This window comes from Mustela lutreola, chromosome 7, assembly GCF_030435805.1.
Source record: "Mustela lutreola isolate mMusLut2 chromosome 7, mMusLut2.pri, whole genome shotgun sequence".
In the NCBI taxonomy this organism is placed as follows: domain Eukaryota; kingdom Metazoa; phylum Chordata; class Mammalia; order Carnivora; family Mustelidae; genus Mustela; species Mustela lutreola.
This window is the reverse complement of record NC_081296.1, coordinates 121,747,320-121,769,103: the sequence shown is the minus strand read 5'-3', so window position 1 is coordinate 121,769,103 and position 21,784 is coordinate 121,747,320. Positions and strand designations below refer to the sequence as shown.

At 40.2% G+C, this 21,784-nt stretch overlaps 1 protein-coding gene across 1 annotated transcript in view; it reads right to left on the bottom strand.

The window, feature by feature from the left end:
* Positions 1-21,784, bottom strand: part of SLC39A9 (solute carrier family 39 member 9) — a 60,565-nt gene that overhangs the window by 32,787 nt on the left and 5,994 nt on the right. Inside the window, exon 2 of the mRNA XM_059182434.1 lies at positions 7,589-7,697. Coding sequence (XP_059038417.1) covers positions 7,589-7,697 — 109 coding nt within the window. The remainder of the gene's footprint in view (positions 1-7,588; positions 7,698-21,784) is intronic.

The following is a 21,784-nucleotide window of genomic DNA, read 5'->3' as shown; positions in this document are numbered from 1 at the left end:
GGTCCACAGAAGAACTAAACTATAGGTTGTAGTAAACATGTACACAAACTCCTTTCTTGAAGCTGGGAGAAAAGCTGGTTGGATCTATAATAAAGAAAAAGAGGGAAGGGGGGGGGAGAAAAAGATAAAGCAGTAGAAACAAAAGCGATGTGACTAATCTCACCAGTGTGCAGACAGATGTGGAAAATGTGGCGACAGCTTACAGTTACTGTGACGGTTAAGCTACCTTAAAGAACTTTTCACAGAGTGGGGTATCAATATTTTACTTTTTAAAAAGAATGATTGGGGGGGGGGGCACCTGGTTGGCTTGGTTGGCTAAGCAACTGCCTTTGGCTTGGGTCATGATCCTGGAATCCCAGGATAGAGTCCTGCATCGGGCTCCCTGCTCGGCAGAGTCTGCTTCTCCCTCTGATCCTCCCCCTTCTCATGCTCTCTCTCTCTCTCTCTCTCAAATAAATAAAATCTTAAAAAAAAAAAAATAATGGGGACTTCTGGAGCTGGCTCAGATGGAGAAAACCCAGTGTCACCTCAATCACACAATGATTACTATAAAAACTCTGGACAAAACGCCCAAAAAACTACCTAAGGACTACATAGGTAAATAAAAGCCAGAGAAGAGAGGGCAGCAAAAACTGGAAAACAAACCTCGTCCTTCTGGCCAGAAGACCAGGGAAAGGGGCTGCTGGAGGATGTCTCTATGGAGGGAAACCACCTCTTTTTTCTTTCTCAGTCCAGGCTTGAAGACAATCCCAGTTGGAGAACGGCATGGCAGCAACAAAGGCAGTGAAAACCTCCAGAAAAACACCATACTTTTGGCCAGAGTGGTCGGAAAAGCACAGGGGCCGGGATGGAGTTGCGGGGGTGGGGGGTGGATCTGGTTATTCTGTTCTCTCTTTTCTCCTGCCACTTTGGCCTGAGGGCACCCCAAGTTACACAGAACTGTGCAGTGACAGCTCAGGCAGCTACAACTCCTAGAAAAAACCCATCTTTGTGGCCAGAGGACTAGGTAAAGGGTGCCCTGGGAGCCAGGGACTGTGAGATGAATACTGGAGAGGAAACAGCTAAGGAGGGCTCCCCTAACAGTTCATACAAATGGCACAAGTCCCAGACTTACCCCTGAACTCTGCGGGGATAGAACATACCCAAAGCAGCATTACAAAGGCTTTGAAAACTGAACTAAAATTAAAACCATCACACAAAAAGGCACCACAGAATTGGCAGCCTGAAACCCACCAGGCTAAAGGACCGCTAAAACAAAAGAAATAAATATTCTCTAGAGGATTTTGAAAGATTTTAAATAAAAATCTTGAAGATTTTAAATAAAATCTTTAAAAATAAAAAATGAAAATAAATAAAAGTAAAAGGATGAAAAAAAGATATATCATGTAAACACTGATCAAAAGGAAACTGGAGTGGCTATGTTAATATCAAATAAAGCAGACCTGACAATAAGAAATATTACCAGGAATAAATAGGGACATTACATAATAATGAAAAAGGTCAATTCACCAACAAGACATAGCAACCCTAAATGTGTAAACACCTGACCAAAAAGCTTTAATGTAGATAAAGCAAAGCAGAAATCAATAAAATACAAAGCAGAAAAAATGAAATCAAACATGGTTCTTTGGGAAAAAAATTTAGAAGAAGATATTACTGCAGACATTAAAAGGATAATAAAAGATTTCCATGAACAACTCTTACTATGAATAATTCTTCAACTTAGAAGAAACAGGTAACTTGAATAATTTTATATTTATTAAGGAAATTGAATTCATAGCTAAAAACCTTCCAACATAGGAAACTCCAGGCCCAGATGGTTTCACTGGTAAATTCTCACAAATATTTAAGGAAGAAATATTTTTGATTCTATACAGTCTCTTCCAGAATGTAGAGAAGGGAACACTTTCCATCCCTAAGAAGCCAGCACTCTGACAGCAAAACCATAGAGACATTGTAAGAAAAGAAAAGAAAACCACAGACCAATACTCCTGACGAACAGAGATACAAATATCCTCAACAGGATCTTTTTTTTTTTTTTGATGGACAGAGATCACAAGTAGAGCAGCAGGCAGAGAGAGGGAGGAGCAGGCTCCCCGCTGAGCTAGAGACGGACATGGGGCTGGATCATGACCCTGCCAAAGGCAGAGGCTCTAACCCACCCAGGCAACCCTCCTCAACAGGATCTTAGCACATGGAATCCAGTCATGATAATCCCTGCCCATAAGGGGGGTGGCATATGCATATTTGAATATCATCGTACTTCACCACATTAACAAACTCGATAAAAACTCTCAACAAGGGGCGCCTGGGTGGCTCAGTGGGTTAGGCCGCTGCCTTCGGCTCAGGTCATGATCTCAGGGTCCTGGGATCGAGTCCCACATCGGGCTCTCTGCTCAGCGGGGAGCCTGCTTCCTTCTCTCTCTCTGCCTGCCTCTCTGCCTACTTGTGATCTCTGTCTGTCAAATAAATAAATAAAATCTTTAAAAAAAAAAAAAAAAAAAAAAACTCTCAACAAATTAGTAATAATAAACGGAAACTTCCTTAACCTGAAGAGAGAATCTTTGAAAAATCTACAGCTATCATTCATTATACTTAATGGTGAAAGACTGAGTGAGAATAGGGCAGGGCTGACTACTTTCATTCCTAATCAACCTCATACTAAATGGTCTAGCCAGAGCAATACGGAAAAGAAAAAAAAATTTTAAGCATATTGGGGAAAAAAATCATTAAAGTGTCTCTGGAAAGGAAAGCATTAAACTGTCTATATTCATAGATGATATGATTGTGCACCAATTCACAAGGAATCCACAGAAAAGCTCCTGTAACAAGTGAGTTTAGCAAATTTCTATATCCTAGAATACTGGAAATTGAAATACTTTTTAAGTATCATTTACAATCACACTATAAACAGGAAAATATTTAGGTATAAGTCTGACAGAATAACTGCAGATCTGTATGCTAAAAACTATAACACTGGGGGCGCCTAGCTGGCTCAGTCAGTGGAACAATTGAGTCTTGCTCTTGGGCCTGAGTTTGAGCCCCATGATGGGTATGGAAGTTACTCAAAAAAAAAAAAAAAAAAAAAAAAAGTAATTAATTAAATTTAAAAATTAGGGGCACCTGGGTGGCTCAGTGGGTTAAGCCTCTGCCTTCAGCTCAGGTAATGATCTCAGGGTCCTGAGATCGAGCCCCACATCGGGCTCCCTGCTCATTAGGGAGCCTGCTTCTCTCTCTCTCTCTGCCGCTCCCCTTCATTTGCTCCCTCTCTCTCTGTCAAATAAACAAAATCTTAAAAATAAATAAATAAATAAAAATAAAAATAAAAAAATTTAATTTAATTTAAAAATTAAAAAACTACCACACTGATAAAAGAAATCAAAGACCGGAAAAAAATGGGAGATATGTTATACTCATGGATTAGAAAATACAATGTTTTTAAGATGTCAATTCTCCCCAAATTAATCTATAGATTCAACTCAATCAGAGTCTCAGCATGATTTTTTGTGCAGACATTGACATTCTGATTCTAAAGTTTTTATAGAAAAGCAAAGGAACTAGTTTAACCAAGACACATTTGAAAAATTAGAACAAACTTAGAAGGACTTCACCATCTGATGTCAAGATTTGCTGTAAAGATATAGTCATCAAGACAAGGTTGTATTGGGGGCACCTGGGTGGCTCAGTCGGTTAAGCATCTGCTTTCAGCTTAGGTCATGATCCCAGGGTCCCGGGATTGAGCCCTTTGTCAGGCTCTCTGCTCAGTAAGGAGTCTGCTTCTCATCCCTTTGTTCCTGCTCATGCTCTTTCTTGCTCACTCTTTCAAATAAATAAAATCTTAGGGAAAAAAAAAGGTTATATTAGCAAAGGACAGATTGGAAATGTAGATCAACTGGACAGAATAGAGAGTCTAGAAACAGACCAACACAAATGTGGTCAATTGATTTTTTACAAAGGTGCAAAGGTAATTATTATCTTCAACAAATGGTGTTGGAACTACTGGACATCCATCCATATCCCCCCCAAAACTGAACCTTTACATTAGATATAAAATTAACTCAAAATGGATCACAGACCTAAGTGTAAAACTGAAAATTATAAAACTTATAGAGGAGGACAAAAGAGAAAACACCTGTGAACTTGGGTTCAGCAAAGGGATTTTAGAAATTCATGAAAGAATTGACAAACTGGACTTCATTAAAATTAAAAACTACTCTGTAATGATAATGTTAAGAGACTGAAAAGATAAGCCAAAGACTAGGAGAAAATATTTGCAGATCATCTATCTGATAAAAGACTTGTATCCAGGGGTGCCTGGGTGGCTCAGTGGGTTAAAGTCTCTGCCTTCAGCTCAGGTCATGATCCCTGGGTCTTGGGATCGAGCCCCACATCGGGCTCCCTGCTCAGCGGGGAGCCTGTTTCCCCCCTCCCTTCTGCCTGCCTCTCTGCCTACTTGTGATCTCTGCCTATCAAATAGATAAATACAATCTTTTTTTTTTTTTTAAGATTTTATTTATTTATTTGACAGGCAGAGAAGCAGGCAGAGAGAGAAAGGAGGAAGCAGGCTCCCTGCTGAGCAGAGAGCCCAATGTGGGGCTCGATTCCACCACCCTGGGATCATGACCTGAGCTGAAGGCAGAGACTTTAACCCACTGAGCCACCCAGGGGCCCCCTGATAAATACAATCTTTTTTAAAAAAAAAAAAAAAGAAGGACTTGTATCCGGGGGCCCCTGTCTGGCTCAGTTGGTAGAGTAAGTAACTCTTGATGTTGGGGTCATGAGTTTGAGCCCCAATCTCTAGTTGGGCCTAGAGCTTATTTAAAAACAAAAAATAAAAAAACAGTAACTTGAATCCAGAACATGTAAAGAACCCTCAAAATTCAATAATAAGAAAACTCAACTTAAAAAATAGGCAAAAATTTGAATCATCAGAGAACACATAATAATGGCAAACAAGTATATGAAAAGATGTTTAACATCATCAGCCATGAGGGAATTGCAAATTAAAACCACATAGGGATAGCATTACCTACTTATTAGAACAGTTAAAATAAAAAACTGAAACAAGGGGCACTTGGGTGGCTCAGTGGGTTAAGCCTCTGCCTTCGGCTCAAGTAGTGATCTCAAGGTGCTGGGATCAAGCCCCGCATTGGGCTCTCTGCTCGGCGGGGAGGCTGCTTTCCCCTCTCCCTCCGCCTGCCTCTCTGCCTACTTGTGATCTCTCTCTGTGTCAAATAAATAAATAAAATCTTAAAAAAAACAAAACAAAACCGAAACAAAATAAACAGCGTCAAGAGTTGACAAGGAAGGGAAGCAACTGAACTCTCACCCATTATTTTTGGGAATGCAAAAAGGTACAGCTACTTTGAAAAAGAGTTTGGTTATTTCTTAAGTTAAACATACACTTGCCATATGATCCAACCACCCCACTTGCAAGTAATTACACAAGGGGAAAAAAAAAAACAACTCAGGTTCACACAAAAACCTGTATATAAATGTTTACAGTGTTTTTATTCATATTTCCACACAAACTGAAAATAACCAATATGGCTTTAAAGGAAGGAAGGAAAAAGGAAAGGAAAAGGTGAAGGAAAAAAGTTCACCCAAACAATGGAATACTACTCAGAAATAAAAAGGCACCACATACCAGCAATAGATACACAGAATAACATGATAGCTCTCACATGCATTAGGCTAAGCAAAAGAAGTCAGACCAAAAGGATACACAATTTTTTTTTATATGACATTCTGAAAAAAATCACATGTCAGAAAAATTCAAGGTGAACTACTGAGATAGGAAAGAAAATACACATGATGCTTGAAAAACATGGGGGTTAGGGTGCTGACCCCCTGTGCAGTTGAAAACCCGCATATAACTTTTGGCTCCTCCAAAACTTAACTACGAATAGCCTACCATTAATCAGAAGCCTTACTGATAACATAAAGTCTTTTAACAAATATTTTGTATGTTTTACGTACTATATACTGTATTCTTACAATTAAGTAAGCCAGAGAAAAGATTAAAGAAGGGGAAACACATTTACGGTACTGTATTTTTAAAAACCCACATATAAGTGGACCCGCAGAGTTCAAACCTGTGCTGTTCGAGAGTCAACCATACTGGTCTTCTATGCACACTTACTTTAAATCTCATACTTCAAAATTTTCCATTTTAGGTTTGCGTTTTAAAATGTATACAGTAGGGGCACCTGGGTGGCTCAGTGGATTAAAGCCTCTGCCTTCAGCTCAGGTCATGATCCCAGGGTCCTGGGATCGAGCCCCACATCAGGCTCTCTCTGCTCAGCGGCGAGCCTGCTTCTCCCCTCTCACTCTGACTGCCTCTCTGCCTACTTGTGATCTCTCTCTGTCAAATAAATAAATAAAATCTTTAAAAAAAAAAAAATGTATACAGTAAATCAGTGCAATAGTACATGCTTATCTTCCCCCGCCAAGAGGATGGGTCATCAAAAAAGAGAAGAAACCAGGGCGTCTGGGTGGCTCAGTGGGTTAAAGCTTCTGCCTTCAGCTCAGGTCATGATCCCAGGGTCGTGGGATGGAGCCCCATATCAGGTCCTCTGCTCAGCAGGGAGCCTGGTTTCTCCTCTCTCTCTCTGCCTACTTATGATCTCTGTCAAATAAATAAATAAAATCTTTTAAAAAATTTATCTCTCCTATTTTGCAATAAGACCCCACAATACTCATACATAACATTGGCCACCACCCTCTAACACCATTCATTATGCCTATGTGCACATCCCAGGGAGGAGAGTATAATCACTCTAGATAAAGGACAGTTTTTTTCCTTGACTGAGATCTGAAAAGCTGCTTATTATTTTGTATCTAGTATGAAGTTTGGAAAGTGCCTACTTTTCTATACTACTCTTAGAGTCCAGTAGAGTCCTGACACTTGAAGATTCCACTCACCAATGTAACAGTTGTGATTTCAATCTTTCACAGGTGCCTAAAGTCTTGTGACAAGCAGTAATCTGATTTTGCTGAGTCACAAATCTAAATCAAGCATGTTTCCAGGTGTGAGGACCAAACTGTCTAGCAGGTGAGCGATGCAAGCTGCCTGCCCAATATTTACTCTCACACACCTATACTGTGCATTCTCTGCTTGTTGTTCTTAGGGTCAGGAAAGACTTCTTTCATTTTTTTAGTTCTCCTTTACTGCAGAGATCCTCACCAATTACCTGTAAATTACCTGTACCAATTACTGAAAAGACTCCGTAAATCCAAGTGTCTATCACCTGTTCCTTTTCTCAATTAAAGAACATTAAAAATACAATTACTATCATTTAGAATTTAAGTGGGCTTTAAAAAAGATTGTCATACTTAGAAAGTCTGGAATTCATGCATTATAGTAAATGAATCTTAAGTGGCATTCATGAACAGGGAATTCAATTCACAAACTGCTAAGGATGTGTTCAATGTCAAAGACGTCAAAAGGTATGTTTTAAGAACTTTTCCCAAGACAGAATTCTATGACAATATGAACTATGTTCAGGAAAAAACCCATGAGGCTTCTCCTTTCAGTCCTCCATGTCAACAACGTATCTCAAAGAAGACCCTGTTCTTTGTCTCTCACCCGCAAGAATATCTTCATAAAGTGCATGTACTCCTTCGGGCACGATGACCGCCAGTGCAGTTCCACAGAGAAGGCCAGCTCCCAAAACTGTCACCAGCTTTAGCCGCTCCTGGAAAGAAAATACCAGAAACTGTTGAAAAGATTGATGATCGAATGAGAAAAAGTTTCTGAAGGATCTGTAATCAAGACCGTGAGCTGCTCATTTGTGAGACCAAAATCTACAATGGCTAGTGAACATGAAACAGGGTCAGCTTCATAAAGAATTAATGCCAATTAAAACAAGGAGATGCCACTTATAAATTTACCAGATTGGCAACGATGTGGGAAAATCTGTCTATCGTCCATGATGGGAGAAACAAGCACATTTATCTGAGGCAGCGAGAAATGTCAATTACTACAATGTATGGTGACCGCTATTTGGCAATTTCAATTTAAAGCCTCAAAAATGTGAATTCTTTCATCCAGCAATTTCACTTCTAGAAATTTATCCTAAGAAAGAACTATGCAAAGATGATCACTGCACTAAGAGTGCAAACCTAAAAATATCCTAATCGTCAAAAAAGGAGATTGCGTGACTAAACCATAATACTTCGTCACAGTATAACAACACCCAGCGATTAAACATTATGATTCAGGTCTCTTCACAGATACACAAAGTCATGATGCACTGCTATGAGGAAAAAGCTGGTGGCAAACAATATGCATTGAAAATCTCATATTTGTAATAAAAAGTATACACATAGGTAAAACAAGTGTAAATCAAACATTAACAAATGTTTTGACTTTATAAAACATAAGCATAATATGTAATACACAACTTACAAAAATATTTGTAAGTGAACGACAATGAATATGTATTACTCATATAATAAAAAATATGCTTAATTAATACAGTACTAAAATGTTTTATGGATGTCTTTCAAAAACTGCTTTACTGAGGTGTGACTGGAATCCAAAAGCTGTAAATATTTAATGTATACAACTTGATGTGTACAGAGATAAGTATATATCTGTGAAACTATCATTACAATCAATGCCATTAGTGATTTATAGTTTTGATCTGAGCTAATCTCAATTTTTTTCTTACTACCCAAATTTCTTTGAGAGACTGCCTCCTGACATATGAGATATAAAAGATTACATTTCAAAGTTTCTTGAAGTAGTGGTGTACCCTATATGGCTTCCTGGAGTCTTAGCGGTATGAAAAATGATCCTAAAAACTAAAAGGGGGAAATTTTGTACTTTAAGAAAAAGTTTCCGTAACTAATGGAGTATCATGTACTTCACATTTCTGTTTTAGTATTAAGAGGTTAGCAAAAATAACAATGGCTGTATTATCTCTGACATACTACTGAACTTGTGACTCTGAGGCTAGGGGATAAGTATATAATATACACATACATACATATATGCTGTCTCTATGGGAAAATGGTTTCTTAGCTGACAGGCTAGGTGAAGCATTACCACCCCCTCATTTGGGAGAAGAAAGGAATCTGTATCTCATTGTGTGTCTAGTGAAAATGGAGAGACTACAGCTGCAATGTCAGCACCAACTCACACTTGCCATACAGCAAGAGGGGGATTCCTTGCTCCCTAGCACAAAGGCCAGGTCGGTCCTTCCTACATTCAGGATGGCCAATATTAGCTACTTGTAAACAGAGCATTCTGAATGCATCCCGCAGTTGGGGGCACTGGCTCGGGAGGCAGAACTGACTTCACGGTTAATAATTCAGTACTTTAGCTTTACTTCTGTTAAATAAATATTTTTTTACATGTCTTATATGGGAGGCAACAGGACAAAGTGATTGAAAGTGATTGAAGCATGACACCAAACAACTGGCGTTACTATTTTAATATTTAATACTGAGCTATTCTAAGAGCTTTTGTCTTTTACAAGTTACTAAACTCATCAAAGCACTGTTAATCACGGCATTCATTTGAGACCAACTGTCAGAGCATGGAGAACACAAGACAGAAAAGCAGCTCTGTTCTGTGTAAAAGGGGACATGGTATATGACTTAGTCTTCTCATCACTTTCTCTAACGAAGTCATAAAAGTCACCTTTGTTTTATTTATTTATTTATTAATTTAAAAAATTTTTAAAAAGATTTTATTTATTTATTTGCCAGAGAGAGAGAGAGAGTGAGCACAGGCAGGCAGAGTGGCAGCAGAGGCAGAGGGAGAAATAGGCTCCCCGCCAAGCAAGGAGCCCGATGTGGGACTCGATCCCAGGACGCTGGGATCATGACCTGAGCCGAAGGCAGCCGCTTAACCAACTGTGCCACCCAGGCATCCCACCTTTGTTTTAAATGTAAAGTTTTACTCCTGAGGAAGGACAAAAATAATGGTAAACTGAACTGGACTAAGCATACCATTTCACTGTAGGGACTTGGTGTCAGAACTCCAAAATTCAAACTAATGAATAAATTGCTGGGGAAGAAAGCTGTCCTTTCAGCATTTTGACTACGACTATGCTCTACTCTGGGAAATGGAAATGAAAGATGCCCCTACCTTGCAAATTAAGGGAAGATGAGAAGTGATGAAAGGGATGTATTTAAAAGAGAAAGAGCTGAGCACCCTCAACAATCGCTTAGGTGGCAGCTCACATCATTAGCATAAATTAATTCCTGATGGATTATACTTTAATATAAAATCTAGAACGCAAAACTTCTAGAAGGGAAGAGTATTTTTGCAATCTTAGTGTTCGTAAAATTTCTTAGCAAGGACATACACAAAAAGAATTTAAAACATTTGCTGATCCACTAAGAAAATGAACAGACCAGCTACATAGTGGAAGAAAATACCCACAACACATCTATCTGTTGTGGATGCTGCGGTGACACTGTCCACATCCATCTCCTCCAGGCTGGAGACACCTGCTCCCCGAGCTGCTGGGAGTGTTGCCTACTGCTGGCTCACAGCTGAGTCCCTCTGAGGACCTGACCTTGGGCCCAAGGGTACCAACTAACCTAAGGCTATATTCCCTCTGACAGGGTAGTCTACATCCCAAGACTAGTCCCTTGCATTGTATGGAAGGAGGTACAAAGCCAGGTCCCCTTGCCTCAATTATGGGTATCTCTCAAGAGCCAGGTGAGCCCGAGGCCTCTATTGTAACCAAATTACAGTTCAACTTCTCCATCTGCTTATCCCTACATACTCTTTCCCACGTGTTATTCCCAAGAGCACTCACCAATAAACTTCCGATGTGCAAATCTCCTTCTCAGAGTCTATTTTCTATGGACTAAGAAACTGATAAGGGCTTGTGAAATATAAAGAACTTCCACAACTTTCTCAACTCAGTAAAAGGTAAACACAAACAAACAAAAAACCCACACAACAAAAAATGAATAAAATATTGAATAGATACGTCACCAAAGATATATGAATGTATGATATACCCATGAAAAGATGCTCAGCATCGTTACTCACCAGGAAAATGCAAATCTAAACTACAAAATACCTCCTTACCCCCACTAGAATGGCTCAGATTAACGACTGATGACACTAAATGAGAGCAAAGATACAGAACAACTGGAACTCTCCGTGCATTGCTGCCAGGACCATAAAATGATACAATCACTCTGGCAACTATTAGTCTCTTATCAAGTTAAACCAGCAATTCCACTTTTGGTATTTTCCAAGAGAAATAAAAATGTATGTTCACAAAAACACTTGTACAAGAATGTTCACAGAGGTTTATCAATAATAGGCACAATTCGATCAGCTGTCCATCAACAGGAGAATAGATACACAAACTGTGGTACACTCATACAACAGAATACTACTCAGTAACAAAAAGCTGCTACATGGGATGCCTGGGTGGCTCAGTAGGTTAAGCTGCTGCCTTCTGCTCAGGTCATGATCCCAGGGTGCTGGGATCAAGTCCCGCATCAGGCTCCTTGTCCAGCAGGGAGCCTGCTTTCCCTCTCTGCCTCTGCCTGCTACTCTGCCTGCTTGTGCTCTCTCTGACAATAAATAAAAAAATCTTTTTAAAAATCTTAAAAAAAAAAAAAGTTGCTAGACCGCAACCTGATGAAGTTCAAAAACATTATCCTGATGTTTGAATGAAAGAAGCCTTACACAAAAGAGTTACTTACTGTCTGAGTCCATTTATATGAAGTTTAAAAGCAGGCCAAACTAACCCTTAGCAAAAGAAATCAGAACAGTGGCTGCCTGCAGCAAAATGGGTTAGTGTAAGAACATAGTGGCCAGAGGGATTAACATTAACTAGAAAATGGCACCAAGTTATTTTTTTTAGGATGATGCAAATGTTCTAAATCTTGACTGGAACATGAGGTACATTTTTATACATTTGTTGAAATTCATCAAACTGCATTAAGATAGGTACCTTTTACTCTACAAAATTGCATATGTATAAAAAACCACCTAAGTACTGATTTATTCAGCCACGACCCCTGAAAGCATTCATTGTAGAGCTATTCAATTTTAACAAAGCTTCTTCATGGCAGCTCTTTGAAAACAAGCTCAGAGTCTATGTAGAATACTAAAGATACTTGGAAAATTTTTTTTTTTTTTTAAAGATTTTATTTATTTATTTGACAGAGAGAAATCACAAGTAGGCAGAGAGGCAGGCAGAGAGAGAGAGGAGGAAGCAGGCTCCCCGCTGAGCAGAGAGCCTGATGCGGGACTCGATCCCAGGACCCGACTCGATCCCAGGACCCTGAGATCATGACCTGAGCCGAAGGCAGCGGCTTAACCCACTGAGCCACCCAGGCGCCCGGAAAATTTTTTCTTAAACAACTCACCTGTCATTCAGACATTCCTTTAAAATCATTCCTCATGGGGCACCTGGGTGGCTCAGTGGGTTAAACCTCTGCCTTTGGCTCAGGTCACGATCTCAGGGTCCTGGCATAAAGCCCCGCATCTGGCTCTCTGCTCAGCAGGGCCCCTGCTTCCCCCCTTCCCCCGCCACCGCCTGCCTCTCTGCCTACTTGGGATGTCTCTCTCTCTGTCAAATAAATAAATAAAATCCTTAATAAAATAAAATAAAATAATTCCTCACGAGGGGTGTCTGTATGGCTCAGTTAGTTAAGCAACTGCTTTCAGCACAAGTCATGATCTGGAGTCCTGGATCGAATCCCACATCAGGATCCCTGCTCAGCAGGGAGTCCGCTTCTCCCTCTGACCCTCCCCCTTCTCATGCTCTCTCTCTCAAATAAATAAATCTTTAAAAAAAAAAAAAGGCAAAATAAAATCATTCCTCACAATTTTATGTAAAGGACTGCTGGAAAAACCAGAGGTATTCACAATTCTGGACCAACCTACAAATTCACTAGGCACGCACCAGGTGCTTTAGAATATTCTACATTGGCAGGGCACCTGGGTGGCTCAGTGGGTTAAGCCTCTGCCTTTGGCTAGGGTCATGATTGACCTCAGGGTCCTGGGATTGAGCCCTGCACAGCAGGGAGCCTGCTTCCCTTTCTCTCTTTGCCCACTTGTGAACTCTCGCTCTCTGTCAAATAAATAAATAAAATCTTTAAAAAAAAAAAAAAAAGAATATTCTACACTGGTGTCATGTGAAGTTCTATAGAGTCAAGATTTAAAAAGCAGGAACAGGGGCGCCTGGGTGGCTCAGAGGGTTAAGCCACTGCCTTTGGCTCAGGTCATGATCTCAGGATCCTGGGATCGAGCCCTATATCGGGCTCTCTGCTCAGCGGGGAGCCTGCTTCCTTCTCTCTCTCTGCCTGCTTGTGATCTCTGTCAAATAAATAAATAAAATCTTAAAAAAAAAAAAAAAAAGGCAGGAACAGAGGTGAGTTTTTGAGGCTTGTGTACTACAACATGAAGTTGCAAGTGAAGTAGTACCATGTAAGATAACTAAGGGATACATGCCATCCAGAATAACTTAAGACATCTACGGGCATTAAGAAAAAAACTTTCGGGGAGCCTGCGTGGCTCAGTGGGTTACAGCCTCTGCCTTTGGCTCAGGTCATGATCTCAGGATCCTGGGATTGAGCCCCGCATCGGGCTCTCTACTTGGCAGGGAGCCTGCTTCCCTTCCTCTCTCTCTGCCTGCCTCTCTGCTTACTTGTGATCTCTGTCAAATAAATAAATAAAATCTTTAAAAAATAAAATAAAGGGGCACCTGGGTGGCTCAGTGGGTTAAGCCTCTGTCTTCAGCTCAGGTCATGATCTCAGGGTCCTGGAATCGAACCCCACATTGGGCTCTCTGCTCAGCAGGGTGCCTGCTCCCCCCCTCCCCGCCTCTCTGCCTGCTTGTGATCTCTCTGTGAAATAAATAAATAAATATTTTTAAAAAATAGAATAAAAATAAAAATAAAAGAAAAAATAAAAGAAAAAACTTTCAAATCCATAAAGTAAAAAAAATTCTCCTAAAATGCTGCCTTATCCAAATTTTTAAAAAGACACAATGAAAATTATTTTCATTTTGTTAATCTTTAGACACATACTTTAAAAAGAGGGATACATTAGCTACCAAAGTTACCAAGACAGAATGCATATTTAAGAACTGGAAGAAAATGTAAAGAATGATCCTCTCTCGATATATAGATGAAGAATCAAAGGTCAAAGGTGAGAAATAATTTGCTTAAGATCCCATGGCTTAGGGGTGCCTGGTTGGCTCAGCGGGTTGGGCCTCTGCCTTTGGCTCAGGTCATAGTCTCAGGGTCCTGGGATCAAGCCCCACATCAGGCCCTCTGCTCAGCAGGGAGCCTGTTTCCCCCTCTCTCTCTGCCTGCCTCTCTGCCTACTTGTGATCTCTCTGTTAAATAAAGAAATAAAAATCTTAAAAAAAAAAAAAAGATCCCATGGCTTAGATAGGTAATGGTAGGGACATGATTAGATTTGACAATGCACTCTGTTGCCCTACACATTCCAAGACAATGTTTCAACACATAGCACAATATATACAATTCGTTATACAAAATTTATCTCTGAAGAAAGGTAACATTCAATCACACCACCTCTTTAAATATTATGAGCTGGGAAAACCCCTAAACAACATCAAGAGGAAAACCAAAATTCTAAAGCTTCAAGGCAAAGTACGAGGAGGACAAGGTACCAAGCTTTCCTAGCGTTATTTCTTCAATGTAGAAGACTATTCTTTATTCTGAGATTACGTCCTATCTGCTTTTTCATCTTAAAATATCCTTTCTTTTTTTTTTTTTTTTAAAGATTTTATTTATTTATTTGACAGAGAGAGATCACAAGTAGGCAGAGAGGCAGGCAAAGAGAGAGGAGGAAGCAGGCTTCTCACTGAGCAGAGAGCCCAATGCGGGGCTCGATCCCAAGACCCTGGGATCATGACCTGAGCCGAAGGCAGAGGCTTAACCCACTGAACCACTCAGGCGCCCCTTAAAATATCCTTTCTTTTAAAAAAAATGATGGTGACATTGGTTTTTATTTTTAGCATCCTTACTTGGCAAAATTAAAAGCAGGCAATCCTGTGTCAATTTCCCCTAATTTCAAAAATACTACCGGTCTGGGAGACCCAAAAGCCTGGAAACTCCTGATCTTCAGTGTAAACATGAGATCTGTATTATAATACTATAAACAAATTAGAAACAAAGAATTTGAGAAACTGTGAGAGATCCAGGTAAACGTCAGTTAATCATCTACTTTTATAAAACCTCCTTGGAGAAAAGACAGTGTGAGCTAAAATTACTACATTATGTTTAGTTCCTTCTGAAATTAATTAAAGCACATATATTTACCAAATGAAGCAAAACATCCACTGAATACTATGTTTGTCCTTACCCCAAAATTGTAAGTTCCATGAAGGAAAAGAGATTTTTGTTTTTAATTTACTGCTCAATGCTCAACAGTTTATAGGACAGAAACTGCATATAACAAATTCTCCCTAAATATTTACTGAAAGAATGAATTAAATGCCCAGCACCACACAAAGGCACTAGGGACATGGTACCCCCCCCCCCCATTTCACTGGCTGCAGTATCAACAGATACACAGATGTAGTGGAACCACTTTACACCTGGGAAATAGCCCTAACATATTCCTTACAAATATAATCATATCAAGAATTTTCAGTGGTTAGCTGCTTTGGAATTTATGCTTTAGCTCAAGGTCTATTCAAGTACATATAATAAAGAACCACAATGTGATTCCACTACAGTAAACATGAAGCAGTGCTGTCATTTGTCTCATTAATGCAAATATCTTAAATGACATCTATTTTTTCTTTCCAAGGAGCTCAGAACATTGCTCAGTTACTACATCTTCAATCTTCAACAAAGCACTATGAAGGTTATTCATCCTCCGTAACTTTTATGAGCTAGGTAAATGTCTACTAACCTTCTCAGAGGGACTAATATTACAGAGGTACCACTTGTAATGACAAAAAGAATCCGTTTTCAAAAGATAAGCATCACTGTCACAGGTTGTAGTTTGTATTTTTACTTTATAAAAATATATTAACTACCTAAATTATTTTAGATGCAATCTGATTTATTTCAAGCACTAAGATGTGGTTCTGGTTATCTGCATAACTGTTTTTTTTCACAGCTTCACAACTTGAGATTCAATCTCAAAACTATGCATATGTCAAAGTTAAAATGCTGACAGGTTCGCTTCTTTGCTTATGGTAAGTCACTATAAGTCACTATAAGGATGTATCTGAATGAAGAACTACATATTCCAAGTGTGGTTCAAGATGAAAATGGGGTTCCCAAAGCAATAGTTTCTGTCAGAGAAATGACATATTTGCTCAAAAGAAGCATGGACTCTGCAATGCCATTAACCAATATTTCATTCTATGGTTTCACAGCTGCAGTTTGACTGAGCCAAAGGACTGACCAGATATATTAATTAAAACAACTTGTATTTGGGTGCCTGGGTGGCTCAGTGGGTTAAGCCTCTGCCTTTCGCTCAGGTCATGATCTCAGGGTCCTGGGATTGAGCCCCGCATCAGGCTCTCTGCTCAGCTCTCTCTCTCTGACAAATCAAAGTACAAAATCTTGAAGAAAAAAAAAAAGACTGCTCCCTTCAAAGCTCAAGGCACTGAGGGATAAAATATCCTAGGGTGCACAGTAACTCTTGTTCAAGCAACAAAGGCCATCTCCATATTCTTACAAACAAACCTACTTCAAGGCGATCCTTCCTATGCCAATTTAATTGGTATATTACCTGTTATTAACTGTCAGGAACAGGTAATGAAGAAAATTCAAATACGAACTTGCTCTTCAAGGCCCGACAACTGAGACAAGATGCCTAAAAATTTCCTGCCTCTAAGTTGCAGCAGTGACCCTGAGTAAGTTCAGTGTCCTCCTCTGTGAGGGGTACGACCACACTGCTATTATCATGCAGCAGTAGGACATCAGCACACTTAGCACAGAGCAACGCTCATTATCAATTATCTCTAACATCATTAGCAGCATGCAGAAAGGGCTTCCTAAGCCCCTTCTTCACAAGAATAACAAATCAAGCCCCAGATATTTGGATAAAAATTCAGCAAACAATGCTCTGATATTTGCCATTTTTCCAGTGGCATACAGGCTTCCACTTTCTTAATTCTTTTGACTTAGAGATAATAATTAGCAATACTCTTTTAATGCCACTTTCTCCAATTTTGGAAAACAAGACTGATTTTTTTAAAGCGTTTTTTCAAACATAAAAGAGCTAAGCATAAATGGAAATACCCTTTATGGTGGTTCAGTGTGACTACAAAAACAAATAAAAACCCACTGGGAAAACACTGGCAATTCATACTGTATTATTAATATATAAGATGTTTAATTGACCTGAGAAAATTAAAATAAAAATACATTTACCCAGGACTCTGGGGTTCCTCACTCAGTTAAGCATCCAACTCTTGATTTTGGCTCAAGTCATGATCTCAGGGTTGTGAGTCTGAGCCCCACGTGAGGCTCATGCTATGCATGGAGCCTGTTTACGATTCTCTCCCTCCTGGGGCACCTGGGTGGCTCAGTGGGTTAAAGCCTCTGCCTTCGGCTTAGGCCATGATCTCAGGGTTCTAGGATCCAGCCCCGCATAGAGCTCTCTGCTTGGCAGGGAGCCTGCTTCTTCCCTTTTCTCTCTGCCTGCCTCTCTGCCTACTTGTGATCTCTGTCTGTCAAATAAATAAATAAAATCTTTAAAAAAATATTTAAAAAAAAAAAAAGATTCTCTCCCTCCCTCTGTCTCACCCCGCCTAAAATTTTTTTCCTTTATCAAATTAGCGAAGCTTAAAAACCTAGTATTCAGAATGCCTGGGTTCTCAGTCAGTAAAGCGTCTGCCTTCGGATCAGGTCATGATCCTTGGGTCCTAGGATCGAGTCCCACACTCGGCTCCCTCCTCAGCAGGAGCCTGTTTCTCCCTCTCCCTCTGCCAGCTGTTCCCTCTGCTTATATGTTCTCTCTCTCTCTGTCAGATAAATAAATAAAATCTTTAAAAACAAAACAGTATTCAACGTTTGTGAGACTGTGTCATTTGCATTTGTTGGAAAAAATGCATTTTTTTTTTTTAAAGATTTTATTTATTTATTTGACAGAGAGAAATCACAAGTAGATGGAGAGGCAGGCAGAGAGAGAGAGAGGGAAGCAGGCTCCCTGCTAAGCAGAGAGCCCGATGCGGAACTCGATCCCAGGACCCTGAGATCATGACCTGAGCCGAAGGCAGCGGCTTAACCCACTGAGCCACCCAGGCGCCCCGGAAAAAATGCATTTTTAAAAAAAAACTTCATAAAACAGATTGAGAACCTTCTTAAGAACATTTATTTCCTTTGATCTTGTTATTCGACTCCTAAGGACATAATCTGAAATATGTTCATAGCATTAGACACAGAAACATTCATTCAAAACTACTGTCATAGCAAAAATGTGAGAACAAGTTAAATACATAAAAAGAACTTTTATGCATAAAATAACTGAGTGTAATGAAAACATTAAAAAGTGCCCAGAATACATTTTTAGTAATAAAAGAAAATGCTTGGGGCGCCTGGGTGGCTCAGTGGGTTAAAGCCTCTGCCTTCAGCTCAGGTCATGATCCCAGGGTCCTGAGATCAAGCCCCGCATCGGGCTCTCTGTTCAGCAGGGAGCCTGCTTACCTTCCTCTCTCTCTGCCTGCCTCTCTGCCTACTTGTGATCTCTATCAAATAAATAAATAAATAAATAAATATCTTAAAAAAAAAAAAAAAGAAAAGAAAAGAAAATGCTTATGTTATACTACCAGGTAAAAGAAGGGAGAACGTAAAATTATACATAAACCACATAATTAACCACATTAAAAAAGCAAATAGAAAAAAAAGAACGGAAAGATATAAAAAATGTTACTAGCAATTCTCACTGGACAGTGAAAGAGTAGATGATTTTATTTTCCTTTTACAGATGAACATATTTTCTAAATTTTCACAAAGAGCCTATTATATAGCCGAGCTTTTTTTTTTTTTTATTTGTTCATGTATTTAGAGGCTATAAAAATAGCGGCTTTGAATTTACTAAACTCACTCTGAACTTAGTTTCCTCATCCATAAGCAGGATAAGAATTCTTCGCTCTCAAGGTTACTGTTAAAATCAACAAAGATCTTGACACATAAATTAATACTGCAGCTATTATTATTATTAATTATTATACTGTGGTTGGATTAGAGAGCACAATGACCTTAATAATGTACACTTGGAGATGTCCTCCACTTTATTAAGTGGTTCTAACAACTGCACTTCAATGTTCTGTAATAATCTGAAATGTTTTCTAGTCTCCCCCTCTTGTCATGTTGTGATGTATTTTCCCCACTTACTTCCCCCAACCCTTCTGGTTTGCAGTTTCTACTGTTCTTTCCTTTTTTATGCCTGTAAGCTAGTCTTTTTTTCTTTCTTTCTTCCTTCAAAATTATTTATTTATTTATTTGTTTGTTTATTTATTTAACAGAGCATGCGAGAGAGATCACAAGTAGGCAGAGAGGCAGGCAGAGAGAGGGGAAGCAGGCTCCTGGCTGAGCAGAGAGCCCAATATGGGGCTCGATCCCAGGACCCTGAGATCATGACCTGAGCTGAAGGCACAGACTTAACCCACTAAGCCACCCAGGCACCCGGCTGTTTCTAGTTTTCAAAGGGCTTAGAAACGAGTCTAGCCCAGAGTTCTAGACTGGCAATTCATAAACATGGGTTGTCTGGCCCACACAGTGATCTAAAAATATTTGATTTAGAGCCAAAATATAAAATTCAGAGTATTTCATGTAAAAATCCCGATTTCCAGCTTCTGAAAAGTGGGATGATCTGGCCACACCAAGACTTACGTCGTCCAATGATACAGGTTGTTCAGATGACCACAGTTCTTGCCCCTCCCTCCTGACTCCCAGGCACTGACACTCAAGGTCAGCTACCACGTATCATAGCACTTGGAAGTGTTTTATCTTACTCCAGGCCTGATTCACAGTCCAGCCTTAGCAGTTATTGACTTTTATGACCCATTACCTAGTTGTATTAGTCAGGGTCCAATCAAGAAAGAAAAATCATAATTTGAACAGGGGAAGTTTAAAATAGGGGACAGAATTATGAGAAGTTAACTAATAGGACCAAACTCTTAAGAATAGCAGATAAAAGGAGCGCCTGCTGTAGGACTGAGGTAAGAGTGGTCAAAGAAGAGGTCCTATGTGTGCGGAGATCTAAACCCTGCTGAAAGGGCATGCCTGGGACTCAATGAAGAGCAGTAAAAGGTTTTGGGACCCATTCTGATGTATGTGGGGTGAGGGTGGGGGGGTCCCCACACCAAGCAATGCTGGGACATCAGCTGGGTGTACCACAATCCAACTTAATTCTAATACTATCTACTCGGAGACATTAGATCCCCACAGGTTAAGGGTTCTATCCTATAAGACTGCCCCCCAGCTTTATAAAAGAGAACTTCAACTGCCTCCATTTTGACCTTGACCTTTCTAACTTACCAAGTTCTTCTTTCCAGCTTATCTCTTACCTGTGGCAAAAGACCCTAGAGGCAAAGCATCCCACAAAGGAAACAAAACTACCCCCTGAAACAGTAATGGCTGCCCTGAGGCAGCAAGACCCTGTATAACTGACCCCAAGGCAATGACTGACCTGGCTACTGCCCACTTGCCCGCACCCACTGAGCTTTGCGCCACATTTTCCTCATATAAACCTGGAAATATTTTCAGTACTTTGGAAAAACCTCTTTGAGACTTTAGTCCAACTGCCATCTTGGTGTTGACCTCATTGACATAAACTCCTTTCTCATTTCACAATTACTCATCTCTCTGCCTTCGGATTTTGTCAGCAGCTAGTGGCCAAACCTGGTGTGTCTGGGACCCCTCCCCCTTGGAGCCAGGTGCTCAGGCGCCCCTGCACCCCACCTACGTCCAGACGCCAGTGCAAGTCCAGATTGTCACCTATGTTTCTGACCTCCTTTCCTTGGGTTTGATTAATCTGCTACAGTGGCTCAAAGAACTCAAAGAAACATTTTACTTATCAGATTAATTAATTGGTTTATTATGAAAAGGTATAATTCAGATACAGCCGGATAGAAGAGCTGCACAGGGCCAAGTATGGGGAAAGGGCTCAGAGCTTCCATGCCCCTTCCAGGCATAAAATTCTCCCAGCATCTCCATGTGTTCATCAACCTAGAAGTTCTCTGATCCCTGTCTTTCTGGGTTTTTATGAAGGCTTCATTACATAGGCAGGGCTGAATAAATCATTGGCCATTGGCAATTAATTTAACCTCCTGGCCCTCTCCCTTCCAGGTTTGGAATGAAGGTTCCAACCTTCCAATCACATGGTTGGTTCTCCTGGCAACCAGCCTCCAACCTTAGGAGCTAGGGGCATTCTAGAAATCATTTCATTCACAAGGCAAAAGACATCTTTATGGCTCTCATCACTTTGGAAATTCCAGAGTTTTAGGACCTCTGTGCCGGAAATAGGAAGATCAAATCTATATTGATTATAAAGTACAATATTAGAGGCAGAGAAGTTTCTGTGGTGCCACACTGGAGAAACTTGCTAGAAATATGTACTCTTGGCTGCTGGGAAACTGTGTTACAAGGAGAGACACTCCTATCCTATAAAACTACCCAAGGCAGGGTGGTGCCAGTGAGAACTACTGACTGGTGGGTGCTGGAGAAGTATGTGTTTAGCAGGAGCCTCTGGCTTGAAAACCTGCCTGCAGTGCAGGAGCTGGGCCCTGGAGAAGCCTACCTGGCAGCCAGAGAAGCCAAATGTGTGTGTGCAGCAGGCTGCACTGGGGACGCTGGG